Source organism: Pygocentrus nattereri, chromosome 6 (assembly GCF_015220715.1).
Source record: "Pygocentrus nattereri isolate fPygNat1 chromosome 6, fPygNat1.pri, whole genome shotgun sequence".
Taxonomy (NCBI): domain Eukaryota; kingdom Metazoa; phylum Chordata; class Actinopteri; order Characiformes; family Serrasalmidae; genus Pygocentrus; species Pygocentrus nattereri.
This window is the reverse complement of record NC_051216.1, coordinates 15,248,611-15,273,204: the sequence shown is the minus strand read 5'-3', so window position 1 is coordinate 15,273,204 and position 24,594 is coordinate 15,248,611. Positions and strand designations below refer to the sequence as shown.

General features: G+C 40.0%; 2 protein-coding genes across 7 annotated transcripts in view; one reads left to right on the top strand and one right to left on the bottom strand.

The window, feature by feature from the left end:
* Positions 1 to 21,470, bottom strand: part of tns1b (tensin 1b) — a 271,589-nt gene extending 250,119 nt beyond the window's left edge. For 3 of the 6 annotated variants that reach the window (XM_037539400.1, XM_017691582.2, XM_017691585.2), the window contains exon 1: positions 21,163 to 21,468. In XM_037539400.1, the coding sequence (XP_037395297.1) occupies positions 21,163 to 21,267 (105 nt within the window). In that variant the 5' untranslated portion in view covers positions 21,268 to 21,468. Of the gene's footprint in view, positions 1 to 21,162 lie in introns of all 6 variants that reach the window. The other 3 variants (XM_037539401.1, XM_037539398.1, XM_017691590.2) reach the window with 3 other exon arrangements.
* Positions 1,737 to 6,407, top strand: LOC119263627 (gastricsin-like). Its single transcript, XM_037539406.1, has 9 exons — positions 1,737 to 1,792; positions 1,980 to 2,100; positions 2,809 to 2,927; positions 3,426 to 3,554; positions 3,852 to 4,028; positions 4,132 to 4,248; positions 4,404 to 4,551; positions 4,669 to 4,767; positions 6,252 to 6,407. The coding sequence occupies exons 1-9, from the start codon at positions 1,737 to 1,739 to the stop codon at positions 6,405 to 6,407; spliced, it is 1,122 nt and encodes a 373-aa protein (XP_037395303.1).
* Positions 21,471 to 24,594: the final 3,124 nt, after the last annotated feature.

Genomic DNA, 24,594 nt, shown 5'->3' with positions numbered 1-24,594 from the left:
ATATATATATATATATGGACAAAACGTTGTACCTCCATTTTCAGTTTTTAACATAATTTTAAAATACCTGTTGTCCTTTACAATGTGTGTAAATTTCACGAAGAATGGACTAAATGAAACAGCCCAAAATTGCTTGGAAATAATTCTGGTTCCATTGACTTACATTAAAACTGAAGTAAGTTTTTTCCTTCTCCTGTAAAATTACCAGTTTGGAGATACGAGGTGTTGGTCCGACATCAACGATATATATAAACTGAATTGAAGCGTGGGCTCACATGTGTCAGGATCCCGTCCTCATGGGCCAAAACACTGCAGACTTCAACACGCTGCCTCATTAAACACACCTGACTCAGCTAATTAGCTAACCCTTCTTGAACTGAACCCTTACAGAACGTTAGATGAGGGTAAATGGTAATCTCTGCAGCACTTTGGCCTGAAAGTTTGGCCCCAGTTTGACATGCCTGCCTTAGGGCTTGACACAATAAGCTGCCATCAAAGAACTAACAGCAGTTAAAGATGACTGATTGTCGACATTACCGTCACCCCACACATTCTTTGAAATGTTGCACTCAAACACAATGTTCAGTAACTGCTGGTCAACATGCCTACACTTTCTTCACCTACATGAAAAGAAATAACTCTCTGTGCTAGGACTTGGCAGTACTCTGTATTTATAATCAAAAAAGTAAAAAGGGAAGATCCAGTGTGTGTTGCTGCTGGCTTGCAGTGCTCATTTAACATGCTCAATCAATCAAGCCTGTGCTGACAAGGGCCGATTAGTGCTATCACTGAGAAATACAATGCTACACTTCAAGTGACATTAAACCACTGATGTTCACTAAGCTATAAGTGACGTTTAATCACTGCTGTTCAGGATGGGGGTTCAACAACAGGCCCCTAGAGATAAAGAGGGTGATACAGAGATAAAGAGGTTAAGATACAAAGATAGACATGATGCTACACCAAAATATTTTATTTACTCTCTAAGGCAGCTTCACAGGTCAGCATAGTTTGGTGCTTTTTTGACTGATTCAACTTACAACTAGCTTTATCCTGGAGGTGCACTGCCTTGCACATTTTACGGCTTTCCCTGCTTTAACCCAGTATTGTTGTTAATGAGATGATTAGTTGGATCAGATGCATTGACAGAAAACACTTAAATGCACAGAGCAGGGCGCCTCCAGCACCAGGGTTGGAAAACACTGCTCCAATGCAAATCCTTTCTTAGGCATTCAGTCAGGCCTCAATAGCTGTAGATATTAAAGACATACAACTCAGCTGATACTCCATGGCCAAGCACCAGCTGCATTGTGGGTGAATGTCCAGTTGTTCTGCTCCAAAATATGTCTGAAGGTGACATTCAGTGACACAAACCATGATGGCAATCTCTGAGAAACAATGCTCTATAATTGTGGCACAGATATACTTGATATAAGCCTTATCACACACAAGCTTAATTTGCCTAGGTGGTAGTGCGGAATCATATCAGAACAAAATCATTACATTAGCAGTTTACATAAAGCAAGAAAAATACAATTAACCTCAATTATCTTTGATAAAGCAAACATTGGATCAGACAAAATTGACCCAAACCTGTTTGATATCAACCTTATCACTGCAACCTGTTTGGAAAAGTAAATGAAAAAGTGGGTTACTGGGGTTGGATAAGGTTTAGTATAAATGCTTCTGGTTCACCTGTCTCTTGTGTGTGTGTCTGCGTGAGGAACAGAGGAACGATGAAGAGTATTATACTCTGCCTGCTCTGTCTCGCTCTCAACGAAGGACTCATCAGGTAGGAGAAACAGGAGATAGCATGGAACATGAAAGGTCTTTTCAGCTACTGGTAACAGCGCAGAAGCCAGAGGGAAGAGAGACGGCAAGCATCAGAGGATACTATAGGAAAGACACCTCAATGAACAATCACAGTCATGACGATGCTGACATACTAGATTCTTAATCCTTAAATGTCTTGTGTCCAGAGTTCCTTTGGTGAAATGGGAGGAAATAATGAAAGAGAGGGGGCTCATGAAAGAACTGCTGAAATACTCCCAGTATAGTTCAAACCAACTGAATACAGAAGACCTGATCAACCAGAAGAATGTAAGTGTTGTCCATCCAATTAAATAGGTGGGTTCAATCATTTCATCCAAGGAAATGATGAAGTGGTGCTAACTAGTATAGATTTTCTGGCAATGCTAATCAAATCCCACCAGGTGTCTGCCTGTCTTTGTTTTGCTTATTGCCTCTGTTGGAACAAAATACTGTACCTTTTTTGGTGTTTTTTTCATTCTTAACATAACTTGAAATAGCCAGCTGCCATTTACACCATTTACGTCAAAATTCTATGACAAATGTAGCAACAGAGATGGTTCAAAATTACTTAAATGAACGTTGTATCGCTTTAACGTCCATTCAAGGCCCAACATTTGTAACACACTTCTATAAGACTTTGCATTGAAGTCCTTGTAGTTACTGAATAATAAGCCTTAGTAAATAATAAGCCTGGGATTTTAAGGGGTTGGGAAGTACCTTTAAGAAGGTTTTTTGAGATACAAGATTTTGTTCTGACAGCAATGATACCCAATTTAGAACTTACATTGTGCAACACTGTGGCTATCAAAGATGTCTGGTAGCCCAGTGTGGTGAGCCAGCAACTGGAAGCTCATGGGTTCAAATCCCAGGACTGACTGTATTCCTGTTTGCGTGACATTGTGCTGCTCACAGACTTAGCCGGCAAAATGTCAAATGTTTCTGATGAACCATGAACCATAAAGTATAACACATACTATCACTCTCTGTCACCTCCAGTTGGCCTACTTTGGAAAGATTGGTGTAGGAACCCCACCACAGTACTTCTATGTCCACTTTGACACTGGCTCCAGCACTCTCTGGGTCAACTCTGTGTACTGCAAGAGCAGCGCCTGCTACGAGTAACAAACAGATTCAAGGGGACCAGCAGCACCAAGTGGTATTTTTAAACCCTAATGCCATGCTATTGAAATAAATGTGCCAAAAGAAACCTCTATGATCTTTTCAAGGATATCACAACTGGTAGATTAACAGCAGAGAAACATATGTTAACAATGTATTGCTTTGTTCTCCAGTATAAACTGAGATTAAAAGCAAAGCGTGAGAGATTAAATAAATAAATGAAGCTGTGTTATGTGGTGAATGTGAGCTATTCCTCTGGGTTAAATGGCATTTCAGCCACATGGCTGCCATAGTGCGTCCAGCCCTGATTCAATTAAGATCCCCAGCTCAAGTTACATACAGTGTGACATGTTCAGTCTATAAACAGGGATCAGGATGACAATATGGACCATGTGCTTAATTTACAGAAGGGGGACACACTTGTGCATTCCACTTGTATTGAGCTTAATTTAACTCTGCATGTCTATAGTCTAACTCCTGCTTTGTCTTGCAGCCCAACATCCTCTGTTCAACCCACACAAGTCTCACACATACCACACCCATAACAAACCGTTCTCCGTCCATTACGGAACCGGGAGCGTTACTAGGGTCTATGGCTATGACACAATCACAGTGAGCCTGTTCTTCATAATTGAACTGAATACAAGGGTGGCACATTCAGGGTACTTAAACTAGTGGCAATGTCCAAATATGTCTCATTGTCTGCCTTAAAACCTTTACTGATGTTTCAGATGAGTTTCTGTGGGTGATTTTTATGAATCAGTGAATTCATGTGATCCTACAAACTTCAATAATGATTACTTAAAATAATACAGACATTTTTTTTCTTTGAATGTATAGAAATACATACTGCAATCACAAAATTCACACCAATATTCTGCATATATTGTGCAGTCATAACTGTAATGCTCAATTTCCACAGTAGTCAAACACCAGAAGATTGGTCTGAGTAAAAATGAGCCTGGAAGTCACTTCGCTAAGCCTCTGCATGATGGGCTCATGGGCCTGGCCTTCATGCCTGATGATGACACCATTGTGGACACCATGATCAAAGAAGGTCTCATTGAGGAGTCTGTTTTTGCTTTCTATTTGAGCAGGTGAACAAACATATCTGTATACTACATCTTCACTTACTGATGATTGTAACTTGCATTGTATATATGGGACAAGCCTAAAACTCATATTGCAATGATTGATCAGGGATGATCAAAAAGGCAGTGAGGTAGTTTTCGGAGGAACCAACCCATCCCATTACCAGGGCCAGATCAACTGGGTTCCTGCACAGAGAAACAGCCACTGGCAAGTGACATTTGAGGGGTAAGTCTCTTGAATTCTTCTTGGATTTCAGAATTACATTTCTTCAGCGTTGAAGCAGAAATTTGGAGATATCTCCTGAAACCTTCTTAACTGGTAAGGAAATTTAGTAAGCATGTTATGGGGTTTAGCTATTAACTACATATTTCTGTCCTCAGATTTGAGGTGAACCACAAGAAAACAGACTGGTGTAAGAGTGGCTGTACTGCGATAGTGGACACAGGAACATCCATGCTAGAGTGCCCTCCGCACTATGTGGCCTCTCTTCATGAAATGCTGGGAGCCCACAAGGATAGCAGTGGTGATGTAAGCCCCCTTGCTCACTCATTCAATGCCACACCTTTTGACCCTTTCAAAGTCTACAGTACTCATTTTAAGAAAGGTTTACAGGTGTTGAGTGCTGTGTCTGTGCTGTACTTGCAGTACGTGTTTGAATGTAGTAAAGTGAACAGCCTTCCCACACTAACATTCATCATGAATGGAGCTCACCTGCACCTGCCTCCATCTGCATATGTACTTCAGGTGAGTGGAAGAAAAAGACTAAGCGAACCAATGAACTGTTCTCTAGTGACTTATAGTATGTATGTAGTGCTAAATGGCCTTAAAATGTGATCCTTATTACATCCACAGGTTTGTTAAACAGTAACAGTAACTATAATTATTACTGTCAAAACTGATTAGGTTATTCTCACAGTATAGAAGTGTGTAATATATCTGATATGTTGATAAATGATATTTTTCGTGTACATATCTGCCATAAAAGAAAACTCACATGTCCTTGCTGTCCAAAGAAAACCAAGTATCTCCATTTTGATTTTGATTTTTCTACATTATTTCAACACACCAGCTTTCCTTTAAGTTGTGTGAAAAATTCATGATGAATGGACCAACAGAAATGCTCTAAAATCTCTTTATATTAACTTACATTAAAAGGTGAGAATGTTTTTGTCTTCTTCTATAAAGTTATTAACATGGAGACACTTGTTTTTCTTTGGACAGCAATGATATATTTCACATATGAAGTGATGAAAAGTGATGTTTACAAGTTTTTTCACAGGTTTTTCACAAGTGAACACATTTTTCCACATGTAATAACACATTTTCATCACATTTCTTTCATGTGAGTTTTTTGTAAGGGTGCCGATGCCAGTGCATAAACATTTTAAAAATGTAGAAATTGGTACTACATGTACCAGGATTAGCATTACTGGGAAATATAACATTTATTTGTATAGTGTTATAAATAGCAGTCAAGTTGTAAAAGAATCAGGGGTGATGGTGAGCTCAACCGACAGCCGTTCTGCAGCAACTGTCATTCTGGAGATGCAGTTGGCAGCGCAACCTTATTATATTATTTTTAACTTTTATTTAACTATATAGTAAGACAATCCCCAAAGATTCTAAGCTCCATTTTAGCATTCATCATCCCAAAGTCTGCCTAAAAACCATCAATCAGAAGCTGAAACTTTATAAAGTTCTACAATTTCAAACTATCCCAATTTGGAGATGGACCTGGGATCATGGCAAAAGTGGCAACAGTTGTACATGCTGTACCAGACACTCATAACCAATAGAAAGTGAAAGTGTGTAATTCTACCTAACCAGGTGCACTGAACATTACTCCATTGTTCAACATGAGTAAATGCCAAATTGTGTAAATCGTACATCTAAAAAGAAAAATAACATCTATAATAGATAATGAGATCCAAGGGGGATAGAAAGTGGGGGTGGTTGTGTTACAAGAGGGGTGGCATCCCGTTGCATCACCCCTCAAAATCAAGTCCTGGTTATAAATGCAGTCAAATTAATAAAATTCAAATACCCTAGCATTGCCTAAACGTTTGCCTCTACTGTAGTACAGTCAGTCTGAATTAACAGCCAAATAGAAACATCTATCCAATCATGTTTTAAGCTAATTTCAGCCAACACCAATAACATTTCCAAGAGGAAATCAGTTGTACTTTTCAGTATCCTGAGTGTGACTATGTCCATCTGCCATTCAACAGAGTCATGGATCTCACTGCAAGAGCGGCATCAAGCAGTCTCATGAGAAGTACAGAGATGGCCACCCTTACTGGATCCTGGGTGATGTCTTCCTCAGACAGTTCTACTCTGTGTTTGATCAAGGGAGAGCCAGAGTGGGATTTGCCACTTTGGCTTAGAGTTATCAGACAAGTGCCAGCAAAAAGCATGACAATCAACATCTTCTACACATGCTGTCCCTTGAATAAACCACAGTAAAACACTTTATTTTATGCTCCATCTCCTAGTTCCTCATACTTTGTCATATACCCACTGGACGCTCAGGTCCCACTAACACTTATATGAGCATAAAGTATGTTCCAGAGCTGTAGGGCAGGCATTTGATGTCTAAATTCCATTACCTCGTCTAGGTATTTCTTGCAGTCCTCTGAGACCCACTGTTCCATTATAAATAATGAGAAAATTCCTTTTCCACAGAATGTGGAAGCCTATCCTTTCAGAAACGGTATGAGTAAATCAAGCAAACTGATCTGTCTCGGCTTGTTACAACATTTGCCGCTAAATGGAAGAAGAAGAAGAAGAAGAAAAAAAAGATCGGGGGCTTTTTTCCTGTGTGTATTCAGAGTAAATGCAGCATGTCAAAGATGGGATTTATTACCACCCTGGAGAAAAGACAACCTTCTCTCAAAGATGAAAATGCTGCAGTCCAACCTGGATGGCCCTGCCAGGCCGGGCTTTTCTGTACCACTAATTACTTCTTTACTCAACCGTTTTTCCTCGGCTGAGAAATGCCACTAGAGACGGATGATCACAAAAAGCCCAAAAGCTACATTCCAGTCAAAACACTATGCGCCCGGCCATCTCTGCGATGGCCTTTGAAAGCCGACAAAGGCAGAAGAGCAGGGCTTCGTAGGAGTTCCTGGTTGCCAAGTGCAAACGACACAATTCCTTGCCAAGTATTAGTAAGCGGACAAGAAAATCCCTCCAACAGAAAAGTGTCAACAAAAATGCAACATAAAGGCCACATTCATCGATGCACAAAGGCACAGAGCTGGACGGAAGCAGCTAAAGAGAGCATATTATGTCCATCCCATGCAACAGACTAAAGGCGTAAGGGGTGCTTAAGCTGACCTGGCCTTGTTCTCGCACATAAAGAGGGCACGCAACCATAACTCTGAGAAAAATACAGTGTCCCTCACGCTTAATCTGACTCACAGGCAGACATTTTATCCTCAAAGGCAGGCCCACTGAATTAAAGTAGCTTTAAGTGACTGTATTAATGTCTTTTGTACCCCATTATCTTCTGTTGACAGACTCTTTGTGAAAGGGGTTCTGCATCGGCGAGTCAGTAATGTCCTGAAAGCAAACCCTCACAAAGCCTCGACCAACAATGCCATTCATGGAACTGACAGCCTTTTGCACACACAACCCAAGACTTGCATTTGCACAGAACACATTAGGTTTAAGAAAATAACAAGCATGTTAATCCAGAACTCAAATTACATCAGCACTTTAGATCAGGTGCGATCCTGACATCTGCTAGCCTTTAATTTTCTTTGACTCAAGTCAAGCATGGTCATCGGCCAATTGGCAAAATGAGATCTTCTATCTAACAGAGAATGCAGAAACCTGATGCTCACACTCCTTTGCGCTGTCATTCATGCCATTTACTGTGCTCTATGAACAGCTAAACCTTCACTATGTAATATGTAACTGTAGGCAAGAGGTTTTTCCTCCCTCTCTTCTGAAAGGCACTAAGGGCTTATAGGATTTTACAGATGACTTAATGAAAGAGTATCTTATGTCTATTACACTGTAACTTGTTTTGGATTCCAAAAACACACGGAGAAACAATGACACGTTCCGGATTTGAGTTTCCTTTTTACAATTGTGCTCCCTCCCTGAGGGAGCCTAGTGCAGAAAGACCTCAGGGAAAGGTGGGATATAAAACACTTAGATCAAACTTCCACACACAAAACGTTCTTGTTTTCTCTCTTTTAAAGGCCAAAAAAAAGCACTAATCATTCATCCAAAGCTCCAGATCACATTAAGCGTTTCTTCTCCTCTTCAGTGAAACTGCAAGTCAAACTATTAAGCCTCATTCACTATCAAAAGTCTGCTTTCTTGGCTTACCTCAATATAGATGGCTTACAAGCATGGGACATACAAATGATGAAAAGCCACATGAATTCTGTTTGCCTTCAGCAGTGCATTACAAATATCTAAGAAATGAAATGCCATTTTATAGACATGCTTGCATTCAACTGGACCAAGGAAACGATTCAAGTAGATACTTAAAGGCAACAGTCATCGAAGACATAAAATGCACTGTCTTCCGTCACCATTGTAACAAAACCTTGTATCTCCAAAATGACTATAGGAGAGTTCTCATTTTAATGTATGTTATCAATAATTTTAGGCTACAAATTGGTCAAAAATTGCCCAAAGAAAATAACGGGTGAAATAATTTTAAATAATTTAAATTTAACTGTAAAAAAGACTTTCGAATGAACTTCACTGTTAATGAAAATGAGGATCAATGGTTAAAAACACTGCTTGTTCCTTTCACTGTCCTGTTCTGGTCTATGCAGATGCTTTTGAACAGTCTGAGCAGCAGACGATGAACCTGAAAGTATCAGCCACATGTAACTGTACTCAGTTTCAGTAGACAAGCGATTTGTAATTACTGTTCATGGCAAGTATCAAGAGAGGATACAACTTCAATACAGGTTTAAGGAGTGAATGAATGAATGAATGAATGAACGAACGAATGGAGATAAAAGGTTTTGATATGACACAGACACGCCAACTTTTGTGCCGTAATCCTGTGTTTTACTGTTTACTTTGTGTTTTTTTATTTATCTACATGACGTGTTTTATTTATTGATATAAAATGTATACAAATATTCCACACAATACAGTCTCAGAGACACACAAGTACAAGCTTATAAGAAAAACAGACTTTTACATGGTGCCCACAGACACTGTGTCCAATCAACCATAAATCAAGGCTGCTTTAACGTAATCTAATACAGCTTAATCTTGTCTTAGATTCTTCTTGATTAAATGAAATACCAGCCATTGACGCCGTCTGTCTCATTAAGTCGAGCGTAGTTTCCCATGCAATGCTAGCGTTTCAATGTTCTTCTGTAAAATTCAGAGCTTATCTCTGTTACCTTTTTATTCACCTGAAACACAGAACACCGTTCATTACAGCATACATAATCACAGAAATGCTCACAACATAGCATCATAAACCCAAATTATGTGTACAGAGATCAGCACTCTGTACACAAACAGGTAGGGACTGTTTGAGAGAGACAGTCAGGTAGAAAGTGTTTTTTTACACTGATACTTCAACAGCAGTAGAGAGGGACAGTCCATCATAGAGGACTAGACGAAAAGCCCCTGCACAGAAACCACACTGTTTGCCACCAGCCAGCAGGACATTGGAATGTTGGGTGGGATTGTGGGTAGCTTTCACTCTGCTACATACCTTATCAGATAATTCCAGAAAGGGGCGGAACCCCCTGCTGTCAGCCTGTCCCAATATAAAGTATGTGGTAATGAGGACAAACAACCAACTTCAGTTCATATACATATACACAGGGCCTTCCAGACCTATTGGCTCCTGGGGAAAGATGGGGAAAAGGCAATGTTGTTTATTGCATCGATCTTACACTGGATTTACTGAAGAGGCTAATCTTCAGTGAAGTGAAATTATTTCATTAAAAACCAATTTCATTTAATTTTTTTTAAAAATATGAATCATTACACCATACTATTTATCTAAAAGTATACATAAAATTATACCGACACTATATACCTAAAAAACCCTTTTAATTAGTGAATTCAGCTTTTTAAGGTGCAATAATTGCTGAGACAGGTGCTCTAATTCACACACAGCTTCTCTACTGCCCACAGTATAGAACTGTAAATAGAATGTGGCTCTCTGGATCAGCCAAACATGAGTCTGTGGTCACCTTGCCCAATGCCAAATATTGGCTAGAGGGATACAAAGCCCCTCAGCACCGGGCAATGGAGCAGTGAAACTGCATTCTCTGGAGTGATGGAGCTTCATCCAATACCCTTGAGCTAAGGAGTGGTAATCATCCAACATCAGACCTGACCTCACTGATGTTATTGTGGGTGAACATAATCACATCCTTGCAGAAATGTTACAACATCTAGTGTAAAGTCTTCCCAGCATAGTAGAGGTTGCAGCAAAAAAAAAAGGTCAAATCCCCTATTAATTGATTTTAGAAAGAATCAATATTTGAACATATAGCGCATCTATATGACTGAATTAATCTACATTAGGATGCTGCTCAATGATGCAGATGTCTCTAGCGATGCTATGCATTGCTGAAATTAATGATTGTGCTTTTAGGGTAGCCTATCAGCACCGCTGAGCAATGACCATTAACTGACGTATGTCTTCATGGTAAACCTTACCAAAAGATGCACTCACATGAGCATTCGAAGATACCTGACAATTGATGTCCTCTAAACGTACAGGTTTTGAATGTTTACACTCATTCTCAAAACCACCTTTTAAAGCAAAAAATATATAAATACAGTTCAAAATATATCCAGTAGGCTGTGATAGTATACCAATAGGTATTAATAGTACCTAGCTGCTCACACGATGTATGTTGCTGCACCTGTCCTCTTATTAAAAAACAGCTTTTATGAGATACGTAGATGTTAAAGGTTTAACTAATTAGAATTACTGTTTTATTTATCACCATCATGGTCTTAGTTTGTTTTCATTTATTGCTTTCATTTAATTTGAGTTATTTATTCTGACAAGTTCGCCATGTTTCATCATGGGAAGCAGGAATGAGGGCAATGCACAGGTTGAGTTGAGCTCTGCTTTAACAGAGATATAGTGAGTGTAGTGGACAACTGGGGAGCTTTTGGAACAACAGGCTCATCTAGACGCAAAGATGACCATGAAAGGAAGTCTTGACAACAGCTCTGCTGTTCCTCTCCTCATCCGCCGCCAGAACTCACAACAACAAACAGTTTCTGAGGCTCTGAGCTCCCTGGTTTTAGCATTGCCCTCACATCATTTACATGTTTAAGATGATTCATTAAACTTTTTTGTGCATCTGTACCAACTTCTTATTGTAAATTCTGAACTGATCACTGTTGTCTGATAATTTAAAGTGTTACCACAAGTGATTTCTCAGGCGTCTGTTGTCTTTTAGCTTTAATGGCCACATGGAAAGCGTGCGGGTTGTTGGCTAAACTAAACTAAACTAAAGCAGGTATAATTTTATTATTTTTAACATTTTTCATATATTAACAATAACTCTTCTATAGGCTATTACCGATGAAGCTTTTTAATCTACTAATTTTTATGGCTTTTTATTTATTTATTTATTTATTTTTTTGGCACCCAAATTCTAAATATACAATTAAATATTAACTTAAAGAACAAATACATGAGTGATTGAATTATTTGGCTCATGTATGTCTAAATGATTCTTACATTAGGTAATCCAGAAAGAGAGAAGATGCAACCTAAGAGTATGAAACAAAACGTGTGATTGATGACTTTGATCAGACATACAATATAGGGGGGTTAGGGTTGGATTGCGCACAGCAGAACTGACAAGGGGTGGAAATGTTATACTGCGGTTTGGCACAAGCCAAGCACTGTATGTCTTTTTACTACCTGCCTTGGGACATCTTTCCATAGGAGTGTGTCTGGTAGACAGCCAGCATCAACGATACAATAACCACTTTAATGAACATGATAAACACACATACAATGCATTCTCACACCTGGGAGGCATTACTACACATACAAAACTCAAAGAGAGAATGTATTTGAATTAAATATTATTCCTGGATTAATTCTTCAACAGGTCAATTAGTTTCAGTGTATCATACTGATGTCATTTCATTTATGACAGCTCCACAAAGCTCTTGGCGTCTGTGCCAAGTAAGACATTGTAAAAATGCGCCTTCGTCGATAGTCTGTAAGCTACAAAATCCTCCTTTCCTCCCCCTTTAAGCCTGACATTGTGCAACACTTTTATTTTCCACAGACACAAAAAGCAGTATGAATGCGTTTGCTGGGGGAGAGACATGAAACCCAGGTGTTTTCAGTGTTACACAACGTCTGCATTCTTAAAAACAGCCCTTCACACGCATAGATGGGAGGTCTTTCTCTAGCTCTCCTCTCCTCTGTCCAATCTGCTTCCACCTCCTCTCACTTTGAAAGACTAAGCCACCAAAGCAGGAAAGAAAACAACACACCTGGTCTACAGCCCTGTCCCCGCGCCAAGGCTGCGCTCCAAAACTACTTCTCTCGTCGCTGCAGCCAGCAGGCCTGAGTGCCACCAGCAGGCTGGCAGGCGGGCTTTGATGTGCGCAGAGGCCAGAGGTTTGTTTAATGAAGATAGGATCTAAGAATTACATGAGGCATTCATTTTTAAAGACAAACTCAGTTATCGCTAAATAAAAAAGGGGACTGCTGATTTTTCTTACGGAAGTCATCTCTTCTTTACAACTGTAAGCATGTGCAATTTTGAGCCCAAAGTCTTCTATGACAGCAAAAATCTGCAATGATTAGTTTTTCAGGAAAAAAAAAATTAAATATTTTTTACAATTATTATTATTTGGTTATTTTACCTCTAAGGGTAATTTCATCAGAACAAAACCTTGTATCTCCGAAATAAAATCTTTACAGAAGAAAAAAAAAAAAAAAATATATATATATATATATATATATATATATATATATATATTTTTTTTTTTTTTTTTTTCTTAACTTTACATAGAAGTTAAGGTAAAAGGATATTATACCATGGATTTTGCACCATTTCTCTTGGTGCGTTTATCATGAAAATGTTGCTTTCAAGTTATGCAGAACAAGTAAGAGAAAAAATGGAGATACAAGGTTTTCTGCAACAGCAACAAGATATAAAGGTTAACACATCCTCAACAAGGAACAAATATAGCAATTTGTATTTATTCGCTGAGCACCCACATATTGGAAAAAGTATATAAATTCTAAAAAATAACATGTCGTAACTTTTACACAGGCCTCAATTTATGCTGTATTGTTGTGTATTTACCCGCGACCCTGAGGGAGAAGCGGCTTAGAAAATGTGTGTGTGTGTTTGTTGTGTATTTATGTTTTACCAAAATATATGTATATTATATTTTTCCAAAAAATTAAATTCCATGAATAAACAGCTAATGTATATTAAAATGTGTGGAATTGTGTTCTCTGAAGATGATGTGTATTTATTTTGATTTAGAAAATGAACAAAATATGTAAAACATGTCATTTTGGGTGCCCAAACATTTGTATACAACTGAGTGTATATATATATATATATATATATATACTCTCACTGAGCTCTTTATTAGATACACCCATACATCTAATTATTCATGTAATTATCTAATCAGCAAATCAAGTCGAGCAGAGCTGTGCATAGAATCATGCAGATACGGCTCAGCAGCTTCAGATAATGTTCACATTAACATTCAGAATGGAGAAAAAATGTGATCTCAGTGATTTTGACCATGGCATGATTGTTGTTGTCGGATGGGCTGGTTTGAGTATTTCTATAACTGCTGAACTGCTTCTGGTCTTTAGAGTTTACTCAGAATTGGTTCAATAAAGAAAAAGCATCCCTTGAGCAGCAGTTCTGCAGACAGGAGTGCCTTGTTAATGAGAGGTAAATGGAGGATGGCCAGACTAATTTGGGCTGCTTGAAAGGCTACAGTAACTCAGATAACCACTCCGACCAACTGTGGTGAGTGGACAAGCATCTCAGAATGCACAACACATCAAATCTTAAGGCAGGTGGGCTGCAACAGCAGAAGACTGTTTAGGGTTCCACTTCTGTCAGTCAAGAATAGAAAGCGGAGGCTGCAGTGGGCATAAGATCACCAAAACTGGACAGTTGAAGACTGGAAAAATGTAGCATGGTCTGATGAATCTTCACTTCTGCTCAGAATTTGACAGCAACAGCATGAATCTATGCCTTGTGTCACAGTCCAGGCTGGTGGTGGTGGTGTTATGGTGTGGGGACTGTTTTTGGCACATTTTGGGCACAGTAATACCAATTAATCATCACTTGAATGCCACAGTCCATTTAAGTATTGTTGCTGACTAAAAGTAAAAGTCATCTCAAACTGGTTTCATGAACATGACGATGAGTTCAGTGTTTTTCAGTGTCCTTCTGAGTCACCTGAATCCAACGGAACACTTTTGGGATGCGGTAGAACAGAAATTTGTATTACTATTTACTGTATTTATGTTCATTTGCTTGTAATGATATACTGTGTTTTTAGTACTAAAAAGTCTTAGTAAGGTGGTAGGCCACCATGAGCCACCAGAATAGCTTTAATACGCTTTCGCACAGAATATAAATCTTTGGAAGTAAACTGGTGGGATGAAACACCATCTTCCAAAATAATATTACCTCAATTGATGTTTTCATGATGGTATAGTAGAGTGCTGTTTAACCCAATTAAGGTTGAGATCTGGTGACTGCAATTACATATGATTTACATTACCATACTGTTCAAACTACTCAGGAGAAATACAGTGGCACAAACAGCTGCATGAGGGAAGAAGGCCTGAGGCTACTGAAGTAGTCCACAGTCAGACTGTAAGTGACCGCAGAGATAAGAACAAAGCACAGGGCAGAGTCTCTGACAGGAGAGAATGTGTTTCAGCAAACCACTGTGATACTGTCCAGAGACAGAGAGGAGAACAACTGATGGGCACAATAAAACAACTCTGTCTCACAAACACAATCAAACAGAACAGTCCTTCTCTACAAGAGAAAATGTAATGATGGTAACATTTGCATGACAACCCCTGCAGACAAGAAGGAGATCAAGGTACTGAACATGTGCAGATGCATGCCATGGCAGTAAATCGTCAATGAAAGATCTCTACCATTGCCAAAGGTAAGCTACATTGTGCTGATTACTCATGAGCAAACATGAACCAGCCTTAGAATTTATGAACCCCTCTGTGCTACACACTCAAATCAACCAGCAGCACATTAAACCTGCCATTTTTGCCTGAACAAGTCTGAAAGCGGAAATGCTGGGCGTGTCTACGTGCCATTAAGAAAGCGTGCACAGTACCATAATGATAAAAAAGTAGGTTAAGTGAGCCCACACTGCACTGTTTGAAGCAGTCATATAAATACACACGCTGTACAAACACTCCTTTCTTTCCACTGAACTACCTGCTACAGGTAAGTGTGCTCTCTCATGGTCCTGCAAATCCCTGGAATCTGCGCCCCCGCCCCGTCAGAGCCGAGCCCCTCCGTAATCCCAGCACCACACCAGCCGCGTGATTTATTCTCCTCTGAAGCATGAAAGCGAGCGTGAGTGTCCTCCGAAGATCAGCACTTTGTTGGTAAAATGCCAAATGGGGATGATTGATGAGTGTGTTCATCTGTGCGTCTGTGTTTCTCTCTATTAACACCACACATTGCTGGCTATCCTGCAACATAAGGTCCCAAAACAAAGAGAAACCCAGCAAAAATACACTAGTTATAGCCAATGCTAATGCTAATATTAACGCTAATGCTAACACTAATGCCAATACACAGAAAAATATCAAGAATTATCATTAATTAAAAGATGATGCTAATGCTAATGGGCAATTAAGTAAAAAGAACATAAAAATGGAAAACATATAGAACAAAGCAGGAATCAAGACAACAAACCACAGGTGCCAATACTCAGGAGATGCTCAGATCCGTGGCAGGTGCTGAGGTTAAAGTCAGGGTTAGGCCTTTGATTAGGCCTAGAAAATTCTTACAACATATACACTCACCGGCCACTTTCAGAACTGCCTTAATTCTTCGTGGCATACTTTCAACAAGGTGTTGGAAACACTCCTCAGAGATTTTGATCCATATTGACATGAAAGCATCACGCAGTGGTTGCAGATTTGTCGGCTGCACATCAATGATGCGAATCTCCCGTTCCACCACATCCCCAAGGTGCTCTATTGGATTATGATCTGGTGAATGTGGAGGCCATTGGAGTACAGTGAACTCATTGTCATGTTCATGAAACCAGTTTGAGATGATATGAGCTTTGTGAAATGGTGCATTAACCTGCTGGAAGTGGGTACACTGTGGTCATACAGGGATGGACATGGTCAGCAACAATACTCAGGTAGGCTGCAGCATTTAAACGATGCTCAGTTGGTACTAAGGGGCCCAAAGTGTGCCAAGAAAATATCCCCCACACCATTACACCACCACCACTAGCCTGAATCACTGATACAAGACAGGATGGATCCATGCTTTCATGTTAGGTCAAGTGTGGTTCATCTGTGCAATACTCAATACCAAACAGTACTGTTCATATGTGTAATAATAATAATTGTGAGCAGTAACTAAGAGGTACAATCATTTGAACTGCCTTATACTAGATGTTTAATATTTATTATCACAGTCACCGCCACTTTACTGTATTCATAAGATCTTAAATCTCACGTACATATTGCAAATTTCTCTTTATCTTTGTTTTAAATTATTAAAGTGTTTATTCTTTTACATAAATGGTTGCAACTGTAACAACTGCAATTTCCCTCTGGGATCAATAAAAGATTCTGATTCTGATTGTTTACGCCAAATTCTGACCCTACCATCTGAATGTTGCAGCTGAAATCGAGACTCGTCAGACCAGGCAACATTTTCCAATCTTCTATTGTCCAATTTTGGTGAGCCTGTGCGAATTGTAGTCTCAGTTTCCTGTTCTTAGCTGACAGGAATGGCACCCGGTGTGGTCTTCTGTAGCTGTAGCCCATCTTCTTCAAGGTTCAACGTGTTGTGCGTTCAGAGATGGTATTCTGCATTCCTTGGTTGTAACAAGTGGTTATTTGAGTTACTGTTGCTTTTCTATCATCTCGAACCAGTCTGCCCATTCTCCTCTGACCTCTCACATCAACAAGGCATTTTCATCCACACAACTGCCGCTCACTGGATATTTTCTCTTTTTCAGACCATTCTCTGTAAACCCTAGAGATGGTTGTGCATGAAAATCCCAGTAGATCAGCAGTTTCTGAAATACTCAGACCAGCCCGTCTGGCATCAACAACCATGCCACGTTCAAAGTCACTTAAATCCCCTTTCTTCCCCGTTCTGATGCTCGGTCTGCACTTCAGCAAGTTGTCTTGACTGCCTCTACATGCCGAAATGCATTGAGTTGTGGCCATATGATTGGCTGATTAGCTATTTGTGTTAACAAGCAATTGAATATATATATATATATAGGCTGCAGCAAAAGCACATTCCTTTTAGGGCTCACATGGGCTCATCTGCACATCAAAGCAGGTTTGCCCAGGCTTTGTAGCTGCTTTTTTCACTAGACTAACATGTGGGCTGTTTTCCGTGTTGACTGTATCATCAGGGGAGATCTGGCTGTAAGCGGCGCATTGTGGAACCAAGTCACCACAGTCTGCTTACATTTAGCACTGATGGACACAGCTGCCCCAGCTCTAATAATAGGAGAAAGTTGCAGTCTCTGGCTGAAGCCTTTTGGGGTTTCCATTTACACACATACAAACACAGCTGGCACAAGCCTGAAGGAGATCACCTCTCCAACAAACTGGACAGTAACTAGAGCCTGAGTGCCCACTGGGTTCCATGAAGTATGATTGCACCTAATCCTAATTTCATTGCTGATATTCACTTCAGTACGCACAATTAACTATTAAGGACAATTTAACGTTGATTGCAGACCCATAATTACAGAGAAGCCCTGTCTCTGTGTCATTACTAACCAGAACTGCTCAGATGTAGCAGGGTCAGTTTCCAAATTATAGTTATTAGCCAACCCTGTTTAGCTTAACCTCTTAAACCCTAAGGGCTCATAGGTGGGCCTGCACTTCAGTCCTTCACTCTCATACCTACAAAACTCACATTAGGGGTGGATGATATGGCAAAACATCATATCATGATCCTTTTTCACATATCACATAGCATATCACAATATTCTGACACAGACATGTCCTAAATATACTCTTCCACCATATGATCCACAAATTGCTTATCTCTCTCTGCAAAAACCACTTTTATAAAGCTAAATCATAACTAATTACACAGCACACAGGCATTAATATTGCAAAAATTCTGGAATTTTTTGGCACCTTCTTATTAGCAGAGCAGATACAGTAGCTGTATGAGAGAATATGTCAGGCTGCATAGCCAAAGGAGAGAACGCTATGAGGCCATATGGATGTAGCCACATTCCTCCCAGTCTGCTGGATCCAAGGTTGAGACGGGGACCACAATGCAGCGCCTGTTACCCCTGCCCTGTCACCCCTCCTAAGCCTCTTCTACTCACCCCATCACCCCTCACAGACCACCCTACAAGGTAGACATCTCCTTAATGTTCACTGCCAAAGTAGTTAGACATGAATGTCATGGATTTCTGGCACTGATAGATTAGAAATAAACACGCTAGGCTAAAGGAGAGCAGGTCTGAGCTGTGGAGTCATTCCACAAGGCAAATGTACATGCCATTTAACATCTCGTTCATGTCAAGGAATCACAGTTTTCTGACCTCAATAGTTTTAATCACACATGTCTCCTTTCGAAAACAGATTTCCCCACATTGGTCATTTTATTTTATTTTTGGGCCAAATAAGACTAGAACCCTAGACCAGTCCTGTGACCGGGAGGTTGCCGTTTTGATCCCCAGAGCCGACAATACATGACTGAAGTGCCCTTGAGCAAGGCACCTAACCCCCAACTGCACCCCGGATGCTGCGGATAGGCTGCTCACCACCTCGGGCAAGTGTGCTCACTGCCCCCTAGTGTGTGTATGCTCACTAGTGTGTATGTGGTGTTTCACTGCATGGACGGGTTAAATGTGGAGGTGAAAAAAGGGTCACTTAATCTAATCTACTAATAACTAAGACCTGTGACAGGGTGGAAAATTTAAGGCTGATCCCGCTCCCTGTTAGACCCTCGAACATCAGATTGACAATATTTTTTTATGGTTTTTATGTTTTAATAAAGAAAAATGTTTCTATATATACATATATATATATGAAGGGGTGGATGTGTTGTGCTTGACAGACTCTGTCAAAGATGGTTAAAACAACAAATTATCAACACTGAATAAAAAGTACAACTTACCAGCTTTTGAACTTGAGCTCTTACTAAAGGCTTAAATTTGATAATTTACTTTTTATCCTAGCATTTACTGTGGCACAGCATTTTTAATGCAAATAAGGTAATGCGATAAAGAGGAAAGCAAGGTTCAGGGAAACTCTAATGTGGAAATAGATACACATTTCATTACAGCACTTGAAAAAGCATGAGAGATTTTGTCTGTTTTAATGTAACTGACTCAAATGGCATCATTTAATGGACAGACTCAACAATGACTGAGTGGATAATTTCAGTAGATTGCTAGTACTGCCACCTGTGGAAAGCACAGATAAAGGGCAATGTTTGACGTTGTTTCTCAGCTCCAGAACTGTAGCCCACCTGCACTGCACACTGTTGTGATTTCCTCATACCTCAGTCATATCGTTAGCCACAGATCAAGCCATGCTCAAGATGAATCAGGTGCGTTAGAGCCGAAAAACATGGAACTGTGCTGCACAGGTGGACAACAGGACTGGAACTGGAAAACATGTACAGTTCTGTGCATAAGCTTGAACACCTCTTGGTCAAATGACATGTTTTATTGATTTTGTTGAGTGAAAATAAGTAAAGGGAACATTTCTATTTATTTTCTGAGGTTAACATTTGTTATAAATAAATAAACACTAAATTTAAAATTCTTGCACAGGATACATTTTATATTTTATTTTATTAAACTCAGCAAATAAACAGAAATTGTGCATTAAAATGTGCAGGAGTGGGTTCTGTGTAGAGGATGTCTTACTTATTCTCAATTCTCAACCACCAAAAACATGCCATTAAACCCTTGCATACAACTACAGGTATGTTATGCATCTACAAATGTAAGGGTTTTGTACCACTTTGGGTAAAGTGATGATGATGATGATGATGATGATGATGATGATGATGAGCCATGTAAACATGTGGTAGTGCATGTTGCTGGTCTTTTATGCAAATATATGCAAACTTCTCATTGATACTACATTGATTTCTGATTTCCCACTAAGTTTTTGGCAAAGATAGCAGGACTGAACTTTTTCTAAGCCATGTGGAATCATCTACAAAACAGGACAACGGCCCGTTTGGGGTTTGCTGGTTTACTTTATTCATTTGATCAAATTTTGCTTGTATAATGCATTAGTTACTTTAGTATAAAGCAAGTTAAGATCAATGTGTTTGCTTCCCGGCATTCTTAGTGGTTCAGTTAGTTACAGTTAATTCACATTTTCATTCATTCTCTTTGAAAAATGATGTAATAATATATTCCCTAATGTTACGTTTGGATGTGTGTAAGGACGCATGTTTTACATGTTTCTGTTACTCTGACTATGATGGTGCTTTGGGTTGAAGAAAGCCATTTTATTGAGTAAAGCAAAGTTGTTTGGGATAATTAAGTGAGAGGTTAACCAAGCTAGGCTGAATAAAGTTTGCTAAACTCATTGAGGTGTAAGTAGAACTCAAAAGACTTGAGTTCTGCCAGCTCAAATGAAACTATCGTGACTGCTGAGTTAACCTCACCTGCTGCAGAAGTGAGGAGCCCTGAGAATACCGAACTCACTATAACTTAAATACACAGTAAGCTTAGTAACTAAGCTTGAACCTATTAAGTAACTTAAGTTTACAGGGTGTATGAGAGCCACGAGCCTCGGCTGTCGTCGTTAACTACCTTTGAACCTACTTTCTGGACTTCCTCGATAAACTCTGTTCAGCTCTCAGCTGCCTCATCATCCACTACAAAATAAAGACCCCACCGAGCCCCCCTTGTCAAGTTCACAGCGATAACGCGACATACCTTTGCCAGAAGCTTCTTTTCTTCTTTCTTCTCCTCTTCATGCTGATCCAAAGGCATCTGCAGAAAGTCCTCTTCGCAGCAGATGAAACTCACTGTGCATCCCATCCAGCCTCGTTCAGGACAGGTGACCACTCCGAGCACCCATGCACAGCAGAGCAAGTGTCCGGCACGGTGGCCAAGAGGCTCCTTCTCCGAGGAGGAATGGCCACCAAGTTCAGCAGAGCGTGTTTTTTTTCCCGCCGCAGGTAAAAGCAGCGCAGCGCAAGCAGAGCGAGTCAGAGCTGGACACGCAGCATGTTCACTCACTGGGTCCCTCTGAAGGAGCTGGTCATCGCATGGCCCTTAGCTTCTCTCTCTCTCTCTCTCTCTCTGTCATCGACGGGTCCTCCTTCCCTTTCACGCCGCCAGCCTGCCAGGCAGAAGAGGGAGGGTTGGGAAGTTTGTGTGCGGGGTTTCAGCCCACTGCTGCTCACACATGCTCCACTTCCCCTCACTGCACTGCCACTGCTGCCCCCCTCTACCTCACCCCACTCCACCCCTCCTCACATGCAAACAGCACACTTTCACACCTTCCCCAGAAGGTTCCTTCCCTTCCCCAGCACACAGTGCAGAGAGCTCTTCCCTTCACATTTTGCTCCATTCAAAACAACACAGACAACCTTCTTCTGTTATTTAACCTCTAAAAACATTTTTAAACTTTTAGAAAGGTTAAACAGCGGAGGAAGGCCATGATCACTGCTGATAACACCCATAAACTGCAATAAATTAATACAGGAGCTGATGCACCATCATTTATTTATTTATTTATTTCCCCGTCAAAACAATCATCAAGTTAAAAAGACAAGGTTACTCATTTTTCAGTGTCAAGAACAAAATAGGCACGAAAAACTACACAAAAGCCTCAACAGATACATATAATGTGTCCACTCTGCGTTTATTCCGTTCTTTTTTGGGAAACTTCCTTTCAGTTTTCCAAAGACATCTGCAGGGATACTTTTCCACACCTCCAAAGCTCCGTCTTAGAAGTTGGTTGCAATCTCAAATACATTCAATTATGTTGCCACAAACTCCCCCTTCTGGTCCTGCTCTGTTTCTCAACTAGCTCCAGCCACTCAGTAACACACCTGCAGCTGTTTCTGGACTCGTTACCTCCTCTGTTTGTGGGACTTCTGTTCTGTTAAATTGCTAATCTCCTCATTGCTGCCACTCTTGCTCAATCAAGTCTGTATTTTCTCTATATGTCTGCCTGCTTCCTGAGCTGGGATTACCTCACTGAGGCTGACCCTCAGGCTCCCCGTATGTGCATCCTGCCTCACATCATTCCTTATAGATGTTGAGGTCTGGACTCTGGGGCGGCCAGCCCATTGATCTGAGAGCACCAGCAGCTTCTGTCTTTGAATTGCAATTTTTTTTCTCAGTGTCTTTTTCTCAGTCAGGGCTCCTTGACAGCTGCACATCCTTTCAGACCCATAGTGCTGAGTTGTCTTCTCACAGTGGAAGGATGGGCAGAAACACTTGTGTTCTGTAGTAAGAGTGGCGCTTGAGTTTCTCCTTTCAAAGATGAAAGCTTTAAGTGCTGATTATCCACTGGGGACAGGATAACCAAATAAAAGTTTGTTACTGTCAACCAGGAGGTTTTACTAGTTGTCAAGTCTGGGAAATGTTCTACAGTAGTTATGAAGACCACATGATCATCATAACATTTAAACACTGTTTTTTCATCACACGCTAAAAAATGTTGTTTTCACTTCATTTAAGTTGCCTTAATTTTTTTAAAGTTAACTGAATTTTCAATAGTATGTCAATGGAGTAAGAATCTGTGTTTTATGCCCTATCAACTTATTATTTATTAAAATATTGCATGGCAGCCTAGACACTAACCTTAAGTTAACCCCCCCCACCAACCCCCCAACCCCCCCCCCCGCTCCAGTACAATGAATAACATTTAAATCAAACTATTAAATGGTAAATTACAGTGTTTGGAAGAAAGTAAAGGTAATATTCACTGTAATTGCATTTACAGACATCTAATAGTATTTGACAGTTTTCTATTGGTAACTTTACTGCCAGATCTTTCAGAAAATCTGAAACAATATTTACAATAAACTCATCAGAGCAAAATACACAATGTAGAACAAATGCCTACACTGTGGAATTAATTACCTAAATCTTGCTTTATACAACTATCAAGCACTTAAAGGAGGCAGTGCTGCTGATTTTGTTAGTTGCTGTCCAGATGTTTACACTGAAAGGTGTGGAGGCCAAAGATTCACTTCAAATTTGATGAAATTTCCAGTAAAATCTCTTTAGATTATGCAAGTGTTTCTTAGTGCTATGTGCTCAGTTGTGTGTGCTATTTGGTCGTAGGGTGTGAAGGCATAGGGTGTCCCCCACACCCTGTTATGTAAGGACACATGGGACAAATGTTGAGATCCAGAGTTAAAGGCAAGTCTGGGCTCAATTAAAGCTGAGCAGTATGTTTGCTAAGCAGGGGCATGAAATCACCTCTTTTGAAATCATTACCTCACGCCATCTCATTTCCAAAACATCAGTTTCTCCTTCTTGAAGGTGGTATCACTCTGGGGAAAGTTGCAGTTAGTGTGCCGCCCATGCTGAAAGACGATCTATCTGTAAGCCTATAGATTCAACAGCAGAGTGATCATTGAAGAACCCTTAAGATCTCCCTGCTGTTCTCATTCACGTTTTTGTGACTGTGGCAGTAGATTTTGCCTGCTGATGTTGACCCTCTGAATTACATGAACTGATAAGGAATGGCTTAAATAATGACTTCCTTCCCTCTAGTGTGTATGAGCATTCTCAGCAGCGGCTCCTGTGTTCTTCAGTTTGAGGGAGGGACCCCACCTCCCTGCTTCTCTGTGAAGCAAATTTTCCCAAGGCCATAGTGGGAATTATTTTAATTCTGAATAATCAAGCTGCAGTTCATTCTATGAACAGTTAGGTCCTCCAGCCACACGTCAGCACTGTCAGACCAAAACAATAGAAATGATCCAAAATGACTTAAAATAAGATTTATCTTACATTAAAAGGGGAAGTCCTCTGATCTTCTAAAATTTCTGAGAACTTAAACCTTTATGATGTTAACAAAGCCATTCAGAGTGACTTGAAGTAAAATGATTTGTTCTAGAGAAACTGACCCAGAATGAATCCAGGGCCATTTAATGCATCTAATATCTTTGTCACAAAAAGCTACAACAAATACTTGAAGAATTGTTTTATGAATATTTTGAGATAAAGATTTGACATATTTTTAAAATCGATTCATGGCAGAGAGGCGCATGCATTGCATTATAAGGAGAAACAGCATTTTAAAAAAATACAGCGACTGCCCTTGACAGCATGTGAAAATTTCTTAGTGAATGGACCAATAGAAATGCTTGGAGCAAAATTTATTTACATGAACTCACATTAAAA

What these genes read in the sequence shown, in the direction of transcription:
- LOC119263627 (XM_037539406.1), top strand. Translation starts at nt 1,737, where the DNA reads ATGAAGAGTATTATACTCTGCCTGCTCTGTCTCGCTCTCAACGAAGGA. An exon ending in CTCAACGAAGGACTCATCAG is followed by an intron (nt 1,793 to 1,979) that starts GTAGGAGAAACA and finishes TCTTGTGTCCAG; the next exon opens with AGTTCCTTTGGTGAAATGGG. An exon ending in TGGCAAGTGACATTTGAGGG is followed by an intron (nt 4,249 to 4,403) that starts GTAAGTCTCTTG and finishes TTCTGTCCTCAG; the next exon opens with ATTTGAGGTGAACCACAAGA.